This window comes from Vicugna pacos, chromosome 9, assembly GCF_048564905.1.
Source record: "Vicugna pacos chromosome 9, VicPac4, whole genome shotgun sequence".
Lineage (NCBI taxonomy): Eukaryota > Metazoa > Chordata > Mammalia > Artiodactyla > Camelidae > Vicugna > Vicugna pacos.
In genome coordinates, this window is record NC_132995.1 from 38,596,552 (window position 1) to 38,609,208 (window position 12,657).

General features: G+C 41.5%; 1 protein-coding gene and 1 long non-coding RNA gene across 2 annotated transcripts in view; one reads left to right on the forward strand and one right to left on the reverse strand.

Moving 5' to 3' along the window:
* The window catches only part of LOC140698146 (uncharacterized), a 338,999-nt gene that overhangs the window by 292,712 nt on the left and 33,630 nt on the right, over positions 1 to 12,657 (forward strand). The window lies entirely within an intron of this gene.
* Positions 7,025 to 12,657, reverse strand: part of CDH11 (cadherin 11) — a 141,463-nt gene continuing 135,830 nt past the window's right edge. Inside the window, exons 12-13 of the mRNA XM_006211076.4 lie at positions 9,511 to 9,762; positions 7,025 to 8,357 (exon numbers count right to left, since the gene is read on the reverse strand). Of these exons, the coding sequence (XP_006211138.1) occupies positions 7,861 to 8,357; positions 9,511 to 9,762 (749 nt within the window). The 3' untranslated portion in view covers positions 7,025 to 7,860. The remainder of the gene's footprint in view (positions 8,358 to 9,510; positions 9,763 to 12,657) is intronic.

Genomic DNA, 12,657 nt, shown 5'->3' on the forward strand with positions numbered 1-12,657 from the left:
TGCCAGGGACTGTTCTTCTAGAGTCTGTGTGTGCAGGAAAGAACAACACAAAGCCACTGTTTTCATGGAATTTTCATTACATTGGGGCAGGGACACAAACAAAAAACAAATACGTAGGTATCAGAATGTCAGGTAGTGCTAATTGCAGGGAAAGAAATGAGATAAGGGACTCAGAGAGAAGGGATGTCATTTTATATAAGGTGATGGATCCATGGGGGCCTGAGAAGGTGACATGTAACCAGAGCAGTGGTGGATGTAAGGAGAAAGTCTGTATCTAGATAGGAAAAGACACACGACAGGAAAAAAAAAAAAAAAGAAAAGAAAAAAGAAAAAACTAACTCAATGGTAACTAACTCCTGGTAACTCTGGAGTTCAGTTTTCTTAGAACTGACAGTAAGGTCATAAGCATGAGATCCATGTTTTCTTTCCAGATCTTCTTCTTGGTCCTCTGATTCTTGAAGCAAGATGACTTATCCTCTAGGGCTCCAGTTCTCTTATCCATAAATGGGCTGGTTGGACATCATTGATGTTGCCCAGACTCCCAGGATACCCCTAAAAATCATCACAGTTGACCTTCTGCATTGGTGTGCTCTGCTTCTGCTGATTCAACTAAACGTGGATGGGAAAAAACTTTTTTTTTTAAATTCCAGAAAGCTTCAAAAAGTAAACCTTGAATTTGCTGCAGGCCAGCCACTATTTACATAGTTTTTACATTGTATTTACAACTATTTACATAGCATTGACATTGTATTAAGTACCAGTCATCTAGAGATGATTTAAAGTAGACAGGAGGATGTGCAAATAATATGCCATTTTATATAAGGGACTTGAGTATCCGCAGCAAAGTGGAGAGCTGGTCTGGGAGAGCCCCTGGGGCCACAATCCTTACACAACAAAATGCAGTATTCGTCTCTCAGAAGCAGTTTAAAGCCTGCCCTGGGGCTACTGGATCAAAGTCTTCAAAAGAGAAGCCAAAGCTCCCTTGACTTCACTTTTGGATCTGAGATTATCTTCTGTAGGTGCTAGAAAATCTGGTTTATGGTCGGAAACAGCCCAAAGAACAGCAAAAACAACAATAAAATCATTTGTGCAGCAAGTTACACATTTAGTTAGTTTCTTATTCTAGGTCAGTCTTCCCTAGAGTTCTAGGAGGCTTGCCAGGCAGAGATTACATGCCCTCACTGCATAAAAAAAATGAGACCTACAGACATTAAGTGGACTTCCCAGGGCAAGTCACCTAGATCGTAAGATGGTACTTCAGTGATCCGCTCAGTGCATCAGGGCCCAGTCTGATCGGAGTGTGTGTTGGGTGAATATCCAGTCATGTCAAATCTAATTCCAAATCATTATAATGGTCCTATCAAAACCTGGGGGTGGGGAGTGAGGGAAGATACTTGGGTGAATTCTCACATGTACATTTCCAGTAGTGTAGAAAGCTATGATAGCCTAGACCGTAAAATGAAGGATTTATTCTCCTTTATCTATCCATCCCTATATTCCTGCCCCACATATTTACTCAGCACCTATTTTGTGCTGGGCATCCAAAGAGATAAAATAAGAAAAAGTGGGTGCCTCACTGGTCTAGTTTGCTAGGTCACCATTGTCAAACTGACCACCTCTTTACTAATTCGTAAGAGAAAGTAATTTGAAAATTATATTTCCAAGCACTACTGCTTCATTCATATCCCAGTTAGTGTTTGAAAAAAAAGGAGAAAATTACCATAGCATAAAATAATTTCCAACTTCCCGAGTGCTAAATGAAGTAAAAATGGTGGTTAAATTAAACTCATTGGGATTGTTATTTTAAAAAAAGTATTCTCATGAAATTATATGTCTTCAAATCTAAATATTTCCAAGAGAATTATGTGTTAAAAAGGAGTACCATTGTTTGAACAAATGAGCAAAGATATATCAAATATGAAATTCCTTATATTAAAAATGCCAGAGTGTGTGCAATTCTTGACAAGCTCATCCAGATTCCCCGTATCACTTGACACATAGTTTCTACCCAGTTAAATGTAGTTCATAATCATATGAATTTATTTATTGTCTTCTAATGGAACATTTAGAAGCTGTTTTACCCAACGCTTTGCCAATATCTTGCTACATATTGTAGTCAAACAGGTGAATTCGTTGATCAGATGATTAGTGTTATTTAAATAAAATTTTTTTTCTTGGTGGCAGGAAATTGTTGGTCATCTCTTTGCCTATCCCAAACTGTGGTGCACCAGGCTATGTTCTGTTGTTGGCTCAGGAGAGAGAGATGAGAGAGTGAACTGATTTTGAAGAGGAAAAGAGAATCATGAGGTGGTCAATGCTTCCCTTACACTGTTCTGCCACCTGGCACTGGGAGAATACTGACAGTAACAGTATAATTGCTACCTTATTTTAAGAGTTTCTCCTGTTCTAGGAACTTTTAGTGGCTCTAGAAACATGAGCTCATTTATTCGTTACCAACGCTGGCGATGTTATTTGCATTGCACGTTTGTGGGAAATGAAGTCAGAGAGGTCAAGGTACCTGGCCAAAGTCACACAGCTAGTAGCTAGTAAGTGTCGGAGCCAGGCTTTACACACAGGGATGAATTGAATGCTACATCCAACAAGGGGGAGTATATTGCTTTCAGTCTTGAGCTGAAGATTTGAGGTTTGTGAGGTTTGAGCCTTAGACTAGAGTTGCCTCTGTTAGCCTATGAGAGATGACCACGTGCTGGCCATCAGTTGATTAACGTGGCAAAGAACTGAAACATCATGTGTCAAAATGTATTAAAACATCTGGAATGAGGAAGGTCCTTTTAAGAAGACAGTAGCCTCTGATCATAAAATGAGTAGGTGAATTAGTCTGCAAAATGAGAATTCAACTCCCACTCCCAGTCTACTGGGACCTGACATAGGCTCTCGTCATTGACCTTTTCTCCCCGCATCCCCCCACAATTTAGGTCCCACGAAGAGGACGAAATACCAAACTTCTCTGTGAAACATAACACAGACAACTATGAAATGCCTAATCAGTTTCTTTTGTATTTGGTTTTCCACAGTCATGTTGTAGAAAGACTGTAAGCCTTAGCAGAAAGAATCCACAGCCTGCCTCATGTATCACATTGGACATGGAAGGCAGGCTGGGTGTGCAGAGGTGTGTCTGGAGTGCACTGTCCCACTCTGTGGTGAATGGCAGCTTCACTGAACCCATAGGGGCTGGAGGCCGTCCATCCCAAGTTCTTGCTGCCAAGCCTGAGCTAAGTCACTGATTATGAGGAACAGTCCTTGCTGATAGCTTTATAATCTAAGTTTGAAAGATAAAGCCCTTTACCAAGGTGGGAGAAACCAGATCTGTTTCCATCCGGCTTTGACAGTCACTTCCTGTGTGTGTGTTGGAGACACCTAGCCTGTCTGGTCTAGTAACATGGGGATTGTAGCACATGCTTTGTCTTCTCATAGGAATGAGATCAGTGTCATGTATCTAGTACATATTCTCCCACACAGTGTGGGCTCAAAATAAAGCCTCATTAATTGAAAGAAAAAAATTGGTGTGTTAATTAATATTCCCTTCTTATTTTTTTCAAAGCATTTGACATACAAGGATAAGGTTTATGCTTACTAATTATCCTTATTAGTAAAACTAAAGTCAGCATTACTCTTTAACACCAGAGGGACTCACATCACCAATGAAATACTTCTTTACAGTTGGGAGAGAGCAGTGAAACCCAGTTAGAAGTACAGTCACTCCTGAAACTTCAACCACCGTCTGATGACTCTTACCCCATATACCCAGCCCTACTTCTGTAGTGAGCAAGTGGCAAATCCATATTTCTGATTACCTAGTTCCACCTAGCTGTCAGGTCACAAAGCACCTCCAATTTTACAAGTCCAACCCAAACTTAATTCAACATCACTGCCCACCCCCCACCCCCACCGCCAAGACCACTTCTCCCTTTTGAATTCACAATCCCAGATACCAAGATCACACAGTCCACTCCATTTCTCAGGTAAGGAAGCTTAATTTCACACTGGCATTCTCCAGTCAGTCACCAAATCCTGATCCGTCTGCCATATTGGTGCCCGATCATTCATTCAAGTATCGATAGATATGTTTTAGGCAAAATGCAAAGAACTGGGCATACAACAAGAAGATGAGATCCCTGTCCCCTTGGGGCTTGCATTCTGGTGGGGCGGTCAGGCCCACAGACACAGGAAAAGCCAACAAGCAAAACTTGGTTTCTAGAGTTGTAATTGATCCAAAGAAAACCAACAAAGGGTGAGCTACTTCAGATGGAAAAGGGGGCGCATTTTGTTTGCATGAGGAGCTAATAGGCGGTCAGCGCGGTTGGATCACAATGCACTGATGGGAGAATGGAGTAAGATGAAGTTGAAGAGGTTTGCAGGGCCCTGGTCACTTTGCATAAAGTAGGGGAACTGAAATTTATTCTAAGACTGTGGGAAGTCAGTGAAGAGGTTTAAGTTACGGAGTCATGTTGTCTGAGTTGGGTGTTAATATCCCTCTGGCTTCTTTGTGGAAAAGAGACTAGGAGGCAGAGAATGGTTAAGAGGCTGTTTCAGTCCTCCTGGTCAGAGATGATGTTGGTGGACTAGACCAGCCTGTGAGGAACCAGGGAGGCCTTCTTCCATCACCAGTAGACTGAATTATTTTAGGATACTTCTGTATCGCATTTTGACTATCATAAAAATCCTGGCACACCTCCAGGTTTATATGCTCCTAATCTGTCCTCTGGACCCCCTACCAGATTCAGCCAGCCTTCTGCTCAGAGATCCCAACTCACCCCCGTTGTTCTACAGAGGCTCTCAAAAAGAGGTGAAGGACGTTGCACAGTTACCCAGGAGCAATTTTAAATTCTGACCAGGTCCCACTTGACCTAGAGAGCTATATACTCTGGGCAACTTCAAGGTGTATTTTTCCATAAATTCTCCAAGCGATGTAGATAATCTGCTCTCGCATTTTCTCCATCATCCCCAGAAACACTGGTCTCTGAGATACAACCTAGCTAAACACAAGGTCTGTCCAAAACAGCCATGGTTGGCCTATCTGCCATTGACAGTCAGCACTGCACCATCTCCTGTTCTGTCTTTTATTTTGTTCTCTCAACCCTGAAGGAGAGGAAACATCCTGTTGCATTGTCTCGGGAGATGGGTGGACATTAGAGGTAAATAGGTGATTACAGGGCAACAGGACAGATATTTTGGAACAGGGCTGGAAAGACTGAAAGATACAAGGAAGGTAACAAGTTCATTCTGTATCATTGAGAAACAGGGTCTACAAAATAAGACTTTGTTGAATGAATGAAAGAATGAAACAATACCTACTACTAAAGGACAAGAAGAACAAAGCAGTGTCCTTTCTTTAGCTGAACTGATGTCACAAAGCCGTGATTATCTTATATGGAAATAAGGAAGGACCACTGAAACTAAGATTGCTTTTAAGGCAACATGTTCTAAATGAAAAAGGACTCCACTAGTCGGGAAAGACATTTTATTTCCAAGCTTCTGAGAGCGTTCTACAAACAATAGAGGCTTAAAGTAAAAAAGAGAAGATAAAAAGAAAAAAAGCAAGTATTTTTTAACTATTGAAAAGTAGACAGCCTTTTTAAAAAATTTAAACATAAAAATGTGAAAATGTAGTTGTCAAATCTAATCCAAATACATTCCTAGGAAAGAAGGATCATCCACAGTGACAGGGTAACTTACAGCTGTATACTTGTTTAAGTGCTATTCATACTCCTTTTGAGTTACTTCTTCACTTCAAATTCAATTGGAGATCTGTGCAAATCTAGCAAAATATTCTTTGGATTACAAAAACTATATAAAAAAATGAACAAAACCTGCAATTATGGAAGTATTGAGAGTGTGCAATTCTTCATGGCAATGAAAGCTTCCAAAGTGACATTGTCCACAGAATTGATTCCATTGAAGTGTTCAGACGATTTGATTTGAATGCGAAGGAATATGGAAGTGAGCACTTTATCAAAACATTTCTCTTTGTGTGCATTTTGACTGAGTCATAAAAATAGTATGTAGCAGGATACGAAGAAATGCTTGAAACAAACTCCCACAATAAAATTAAGAAAAAGAAAATCTAAAAATTGTCTGCAATCCAAAAGAAAGCGTGTGCCCTGTGTCTAGGGGAAAGAGGGAAAGCACTTACAGCGAGGCGTGACCTGGGAGCTCTTTCCCCAAGTATTGCTATGTTTTGACCTTTGGCCCTACTGAGCAAGTGAAGCATCCTTCACAGAAGTCCCAGTCCCCAGGCAGTGAGACGGGACTGCAGGAGCCGGCAGGCATCCTCACAGATCAAATGGCATTGACCTTCCAAATCCACCATTGCCCCTGCCCTCATGCTGAGCCTATGGCCCAAAGCGTATTTTAACACAAAGGTTTGGAAAGGAACGGCTCTTCCTTTGATCAGACTTTAAAATGCCATATTGTTTTAAGAGGCATAAAACTACAAGAGGAAAAATAAGCAGTTTCAGCCATCAGAGTCATTACGATAGCCTGGCAAGATCAAAGTAAGGAAACAGAGTAACCGTGGGGGCCTGATAACTGCATGTGGTAAGTGTGTATTTTTGACTCTTCACCCCTCCCTAACACCCAAATGCTCGGTATGGGGCATACAAATCTAAATCTTGAACTTCAGAGTTCTGATAGTTTCATTCCGTCATGGATTCGCTTCTCATAACCATCAAATTACTGATAGACAAGATAAATGCATATTATATAACAAGTATCGCAACATCATAGACTGACCTAGATCTTTAGCATCCTTCTTTTTGAGAAGATGTGTGTGAAGAGAAGCCAGGATGCTAACACCGAAAATATACAAAAGAACTTTACATTAATGTTACAGAATCTTGTCTGGAAAAAAAAACATATTTGATTTTAAATAAACAATAAAAGCACCAGACTACAACGGATCATAAATAAGGTTATTAAAAGATCACAAATATCTTAAATTAGAATTATAAATGGGTCATCAGAAATACTTTTTTCCCCTCAATGTTAAGAATCAAACCCAGAATTAAAAAAGAATCTTTTTTTATTTCAAAGTTTGCTTCTTATATTGAAGCTCATATTAAAGCAACAGTACAATGTTCATAAAATATAAGTGTGATGCTGTAACATTTCTTACATGTCAGAATACTGATATTTGTATGTATACTAAAATAAGAACTTTAAAATTGTACAAATAGATACATTAAAAATGACATAGAAATAGGGCGCCTCTCACTGAAACAAGACAGTTATATCTGGCACATATTAGTTTAAGATGAAAGTAGAAGCAAAAAGATTTACAAGAATCAGCAGTAACAAGATTGATGCTCAAGAGACATAATTGTACATTGTATTGTACATACATCGTATGGGTTTAAGCTGGCTGAATATTATATATTTCAAGTTTAAAAATGCACTACATATAGAGTGTCCATAGTTTAAGGCGAAATTACAGCTCAGAACTGTTGTCCTTTCTAATTTTGTGGAAGCTTCTTTGACAAATTAAAAAAAAAAAAGGAAGAAGAAAAAAAGACTTGGATGTTCGTAACAAATAAACAATTTCCCTTCATTGTGAGTTCACCGTGAGACTTCTCTTTCTCTTAAATATTTTGTATGCCAAGTGGTTTTTTTTCTAGCCCAGTTGATAAACAACTTCCATATTTGCCTTTTTGTGAGAAAAGGTACTTCACAGTATTTCCCACTTTGATGTCCTTGCAGTTTTATTAAACGTATCCTCTCTGTAAAACTTTGCTTGTTCTAAATGAGCCTTTCCTTGATTTAAAAAAATACCTGTTTACATAATCTTCTAGATTCTTCAGAACGCCAGACACAGTTCTTAAGGCCAAATTTGTACCGTTATTGTTAAGAGTCGTCATCAAAAGTGTCTTTGGAACCGTACAAGTCTGCTAGTTTCTTAAACCGAGGTCCCCAGTTCTGTAGGTAGTCATAGTCCAAGTCTGAATCTGTGGTGGCCGACTCTAAGGAGCTCAGGGACCCGGCCACCGAGCCCCTGCCTTCGTAGCCGTAGATTTGGATGGAGTCATAAGGGGGGGCGGTCGGGTCGTTATCCGCCTCCTGTATTCTCGTGTTGATGAAGTCGTCCACGTCCACGCTGTTGGGTGCCGGCCGGAGCCCAGGTCTAGGCATGTACTGGTACTCGGGCTTGATGTCTTTGCGGGGGATAAACCCGTTGATACCGTCGGGATTCTGGAGGGTGGCGATATCGAAGGCTTCCGTGTCTTCCTCCCCGCCCCCCTCGTCGTCGTAGGTGATGATGTTCTCCCGGACGTCTTCTTCCTCGAAGACAATCAGTGGTTCTTTCTTTTGCCTTCGTAGGGTCACAAACAACACTACGATGACTGCAGGGAAAGAAAAAGAAAGGAAGGGTAGGTTAAGCCCCGTCTTCTCTTCCCAGGGGAAGTCTGCTGACTGTAAAGCACGCTGTACACACGCCTCAGAGCTGGAACCCGTCTAGGAGATGAGAGCTTTACCTGGAATCCCCAAAGACGTGCAAAACTGCCCTCCACCTGGCTCTTCCTCTGCAGAATGCTGCCAGGGAAATACTAGATCCAAACAAACTGGCGAGTTGGAACTATTTTGAGCTTTTTACAGATGAATCTGACAGTACTTGGAAATCGCCTTCCCAAGACTTAGGAAGATTCTAAATACGGTGATCTGAAGAGGGTCTAGCCATGCGTGTGACGCAATTTGTTTTTTTTTGTTTTTTTGTGGCCTTTAAAAAAAAGTATTATTTATTGAAGTGTAGTTGATTTACAGTGTTAGTTTCAGGTGTACAGCAAAGCAATTCAGTTATGCATATATTTTTTTCAGATTTTTTTCCATTATATTTTATTAGAAGTTGAATATAGTTCCCTGTGCTATACAGTAGGTCCTTGCAGTTTATTTTATGTATAGTACTGTGATGATACGATTCTTGTAAAGGTACAGTAAGGTCAATGCTGACCTTCCCCTAGACCTCTGGGCAGGGGCTCTGTGTCACCCCCCACCCCCCAGACAGGACCTCAAATCTCTGAATGCCCTCATTTGTAAACTTTGAAGAGACAGTTGTCTTCCTTTGCAGAAAGAAATAGGTCTAACCCACTTTAAAGAGACGGCAGACTGACATATTTAGAATCTTCCTCTTGTACGGCAAACCACTGCTCATATAATAGGTCCCTGCCTAAATTCCTCTTCTACAAATTCTTCTGTGATGTTCACCCCAACCCCTGCTGATGTCCCCGGATGTCTTCTGCTACACAGTTCTGCGATGCCCAGCAACTTGCTCATCACAACCTTCCTCAGACTCTGCTCTGACTGCTTGTTAAGCCGCCTGCTCCCCCACCATACCATGAAATACATGAGCAGGCACCGCCTCTTTCTGGGTCTCACATCGCATCCACAGTATATAGCACAGTTCCTGGTCCCCAGCCCCAACTTGAGAAATATACGTGTTTCAAGGAAGGGCATCTGGTTGAGCAGCCCTTCCTGCAAGTGGCCCGGCAGGCCCCTTACCCAGAAGGATGACGATGCAGGCGAGGATGGCGATGAGCGCCCCGGTGCTCAGGCCCGCGTTCAGGATGTAGGCCTCGGCATTGCAGGACAGCAGCGCCCCGTTCACGTCGCAGCCGCAGACCTTGATGGTGAGGGTGTTGGTGCTACTCATGGGCGGGATTCCTCCGTCGCTGATGACGATGGGCAGGAGGTACAAGTCCTGCTTCTGCCGACTGAACCCTCCGCGCCGGGCGTACACCCCTGCTGTGTTGTCTGTGGGGACAGGGAGAGCAGGCGTAGTCTCAGAGCAGGAGCCCTGCAATCCCAGCCTCCGCACTTTTGCGTTCGGCTTGGCAGACCTGAGCGTGCTCTTCTCACTGCCAGTGCTAACAGCCAGTCTTCCCCAGTAGCCTTAAATCTGGGCATCTGTAGAAGCCGCAGGCATTTGGCATGATCAGGAGCCCCCAGTATTTAGTCCCACTTTGGAAAGGAACTCAGAAATCGGCTCTCTTTTATTTGCTTAATAGGAATGGCTTCCCTGGCTAGGTAACCATGCCATTCTCTGTTGGGGTGGAGCCCCTCTCCTCAAATACAAGAAAGCGTGGGCTTCAGTCACATACTCTATGTTAGCATAGGATACAATTAAATATATAAGCCAGTGTGAGGAAAAACAAGACAAAAAGCTTCTTTTTCACATTTGCACTTTCCCTACTTCATGACCAGAGCCTTGGGCCAGGTTTTACTTGTTTGTTTGTTTGTTTTGAGAGATTTCAAATCCACCCTCAAATCTTGCTGAAGCTATAAACCCACTCATGAGTCCTAAAGGAAAATACCATTTAAAAAGGAAATATTTTATAAACCCAGCAGCAGGTTTACAGTTTCTCTGAAATTTAAGCACCATCAGCCACCCAGTTAAACATGTCACTCCTGCTTAAAATGATGACAGGTTTTTCCCTGTTGCCCACACAACACAGCCCACATCTACACAGTGGATCACCAGGTAGTTCCCTGACCTAGATTTGCCCTGCCTTCCAGGCTCATGCCAAGCCCTGCCCACAGCCCCAGTTCAGCCTGCCATATGCAGAACTCACTTCCGTTCCCCATCACACCACACTGCCGTATGCCTTGGCTTTTACCCTCTGCTTTAATGCCCCCAAAAGCTGTTCCTTTGATCAGGAGAGGTGAACTTCTCAAGCCTCAACACCGAATCCCAAAGCCACCTTCAGGGAGTCCTCTCTAGACCTACCTCTCCCATCTTCTCCTTTTGAACCTGTCACACCTGTACATCACTACAGGAATCGGTCTTCCACTCTGCTGTCATTATTTCTTGGCGTAACTACTTGGATCTCTCCTAGACTGTGAATTTCTGGAGAATAGGGGCTTTTATCTGATCTCAGTCTTCCCAGTGCTGAACACACAGCAGACATTCAATAAATATTTGTTGAACAAATGTCATAACTGACATTTGTTCTGGGAAAAGGTTTAACCCAGATTCCAGATGTGGGCTTTCACATACTTCTCAGTCTTTCGTAACGTATTCCCCCAAATGCTTCCTCATCACGTTTTGTGTCCCTCAACCAGCCAAAAAGATTTTTTCTAGGCCATGTGCTCTGGGTTTGGAAAACATTGGTATTATAAAGTAGTGGAAGTTTTGAATGTGCTCCATCAAATTACACGCACACACACACACACACACAGATCCTCAGTACAGCATGACTTTTTTAATGAGTTAGAAGTCAGTAATTTATAACAGTAAGAATGGTATGACCAACATGATGGCCTGATAGCTCTCATGCTTTAAATGGATTGACAGTACCATGAATTACCTCTTGTGGTAGGAACACTTATCTTAGAATCTAAAAATTGAATTGATATATTTTTAGGTTAAAGGAAATGTAATATTATTCTCTGTGAGATAAGAAAAATGTATAAAAGGCAGATTCAGTCTCATTTAGGACAGAACAGATATTCTGAGCATCGCAGAGGGTAAGGTGTGGGCACCTGCTGGCTTTTGGCAAGACATAATGACATTCTCTGCCCTTTGCCGCTAATATCTCAATCAAAGCAGGGCAGAACAGCTAGCCCTTGTTTCTCTACTTTCTGAATTTTGTGTGATTGGCATATAATGCTCTTATTGCTGGAGAAAATTTATACGTACTATGGAAAATCATGAAAAAATAAAAATAAGTTGGTCAAATGGAATGTTAAGTGAAAATTCAGTTTCCTGACTGCTCTTTCCTATTCTAGGCATACCATTGCCCTATACTTAACAGTTACCAAAAAAATTACTTATCTCCAATAAATTATTTCAAATGTTATTTTTTCATTCTCACACATTTTTTGAGTTCAAATAAGACTTTCACAAATTAAATGTTATAATATTTGCCCCCATTTTAATGATCTGAAATGTCATGAATACCATCATAAGTAAAAAAAGGCATATTAAAAATTTATGAATGAAAGCACATTCATTAAATTGGTCAAATATACCTCTCTGACACGGATGGCATCCCCAAGAGGGCATTCACTTAGTGTATCTATCAGGTCCCACCCTATTCCCTTTCCATGGTGTTGTTTGGAGGGAATGTGTCCTGAGTGTTTTATTTTTTTAAATCCTTAGAAGCCATGGTTTAAAATCTGTTCTTAGAGGGGAGGGTATAGCTCATGGTAGAGTGCATGCTTAGCATGCACCAGGTCCTGCGTTCAATCCCCAGTACCATTAAATAAACAAACCAACCAACCAACCAACAAACAAAATAAATAAACCTAATCCCCCCCACCAGTACCTTTAGATCACAGCAGGCTGGCTCACCTATGATGGTAATTGAAAATCAAACACTAATGGAAAACATGGGTCTGGGCAGGACCCCAGCCAGTGAATTCAAGATGTTTCATATTCCGAACAGCTAAGTCTTCTCAGACACGCTGGAAGTTTGACATGGAAGCTCATCAAAGTCCCCAGCTGACTGAACCCTTTACAGCTCCAAGTCATGCATTAACAGACTCTCAAGAACTTTTAAAAAAAAGTCTTTTGGTCAAACATGGTTCACATATGGATTTTAAGATTCATTCGAAAATAAATGGACTGAAGTTCTCTTCTTGGGCATACTCCAAATACATACTTTAGAATGAGTCATTTTTCCTGCCAGAGCCTGTCTTGTTCATCTT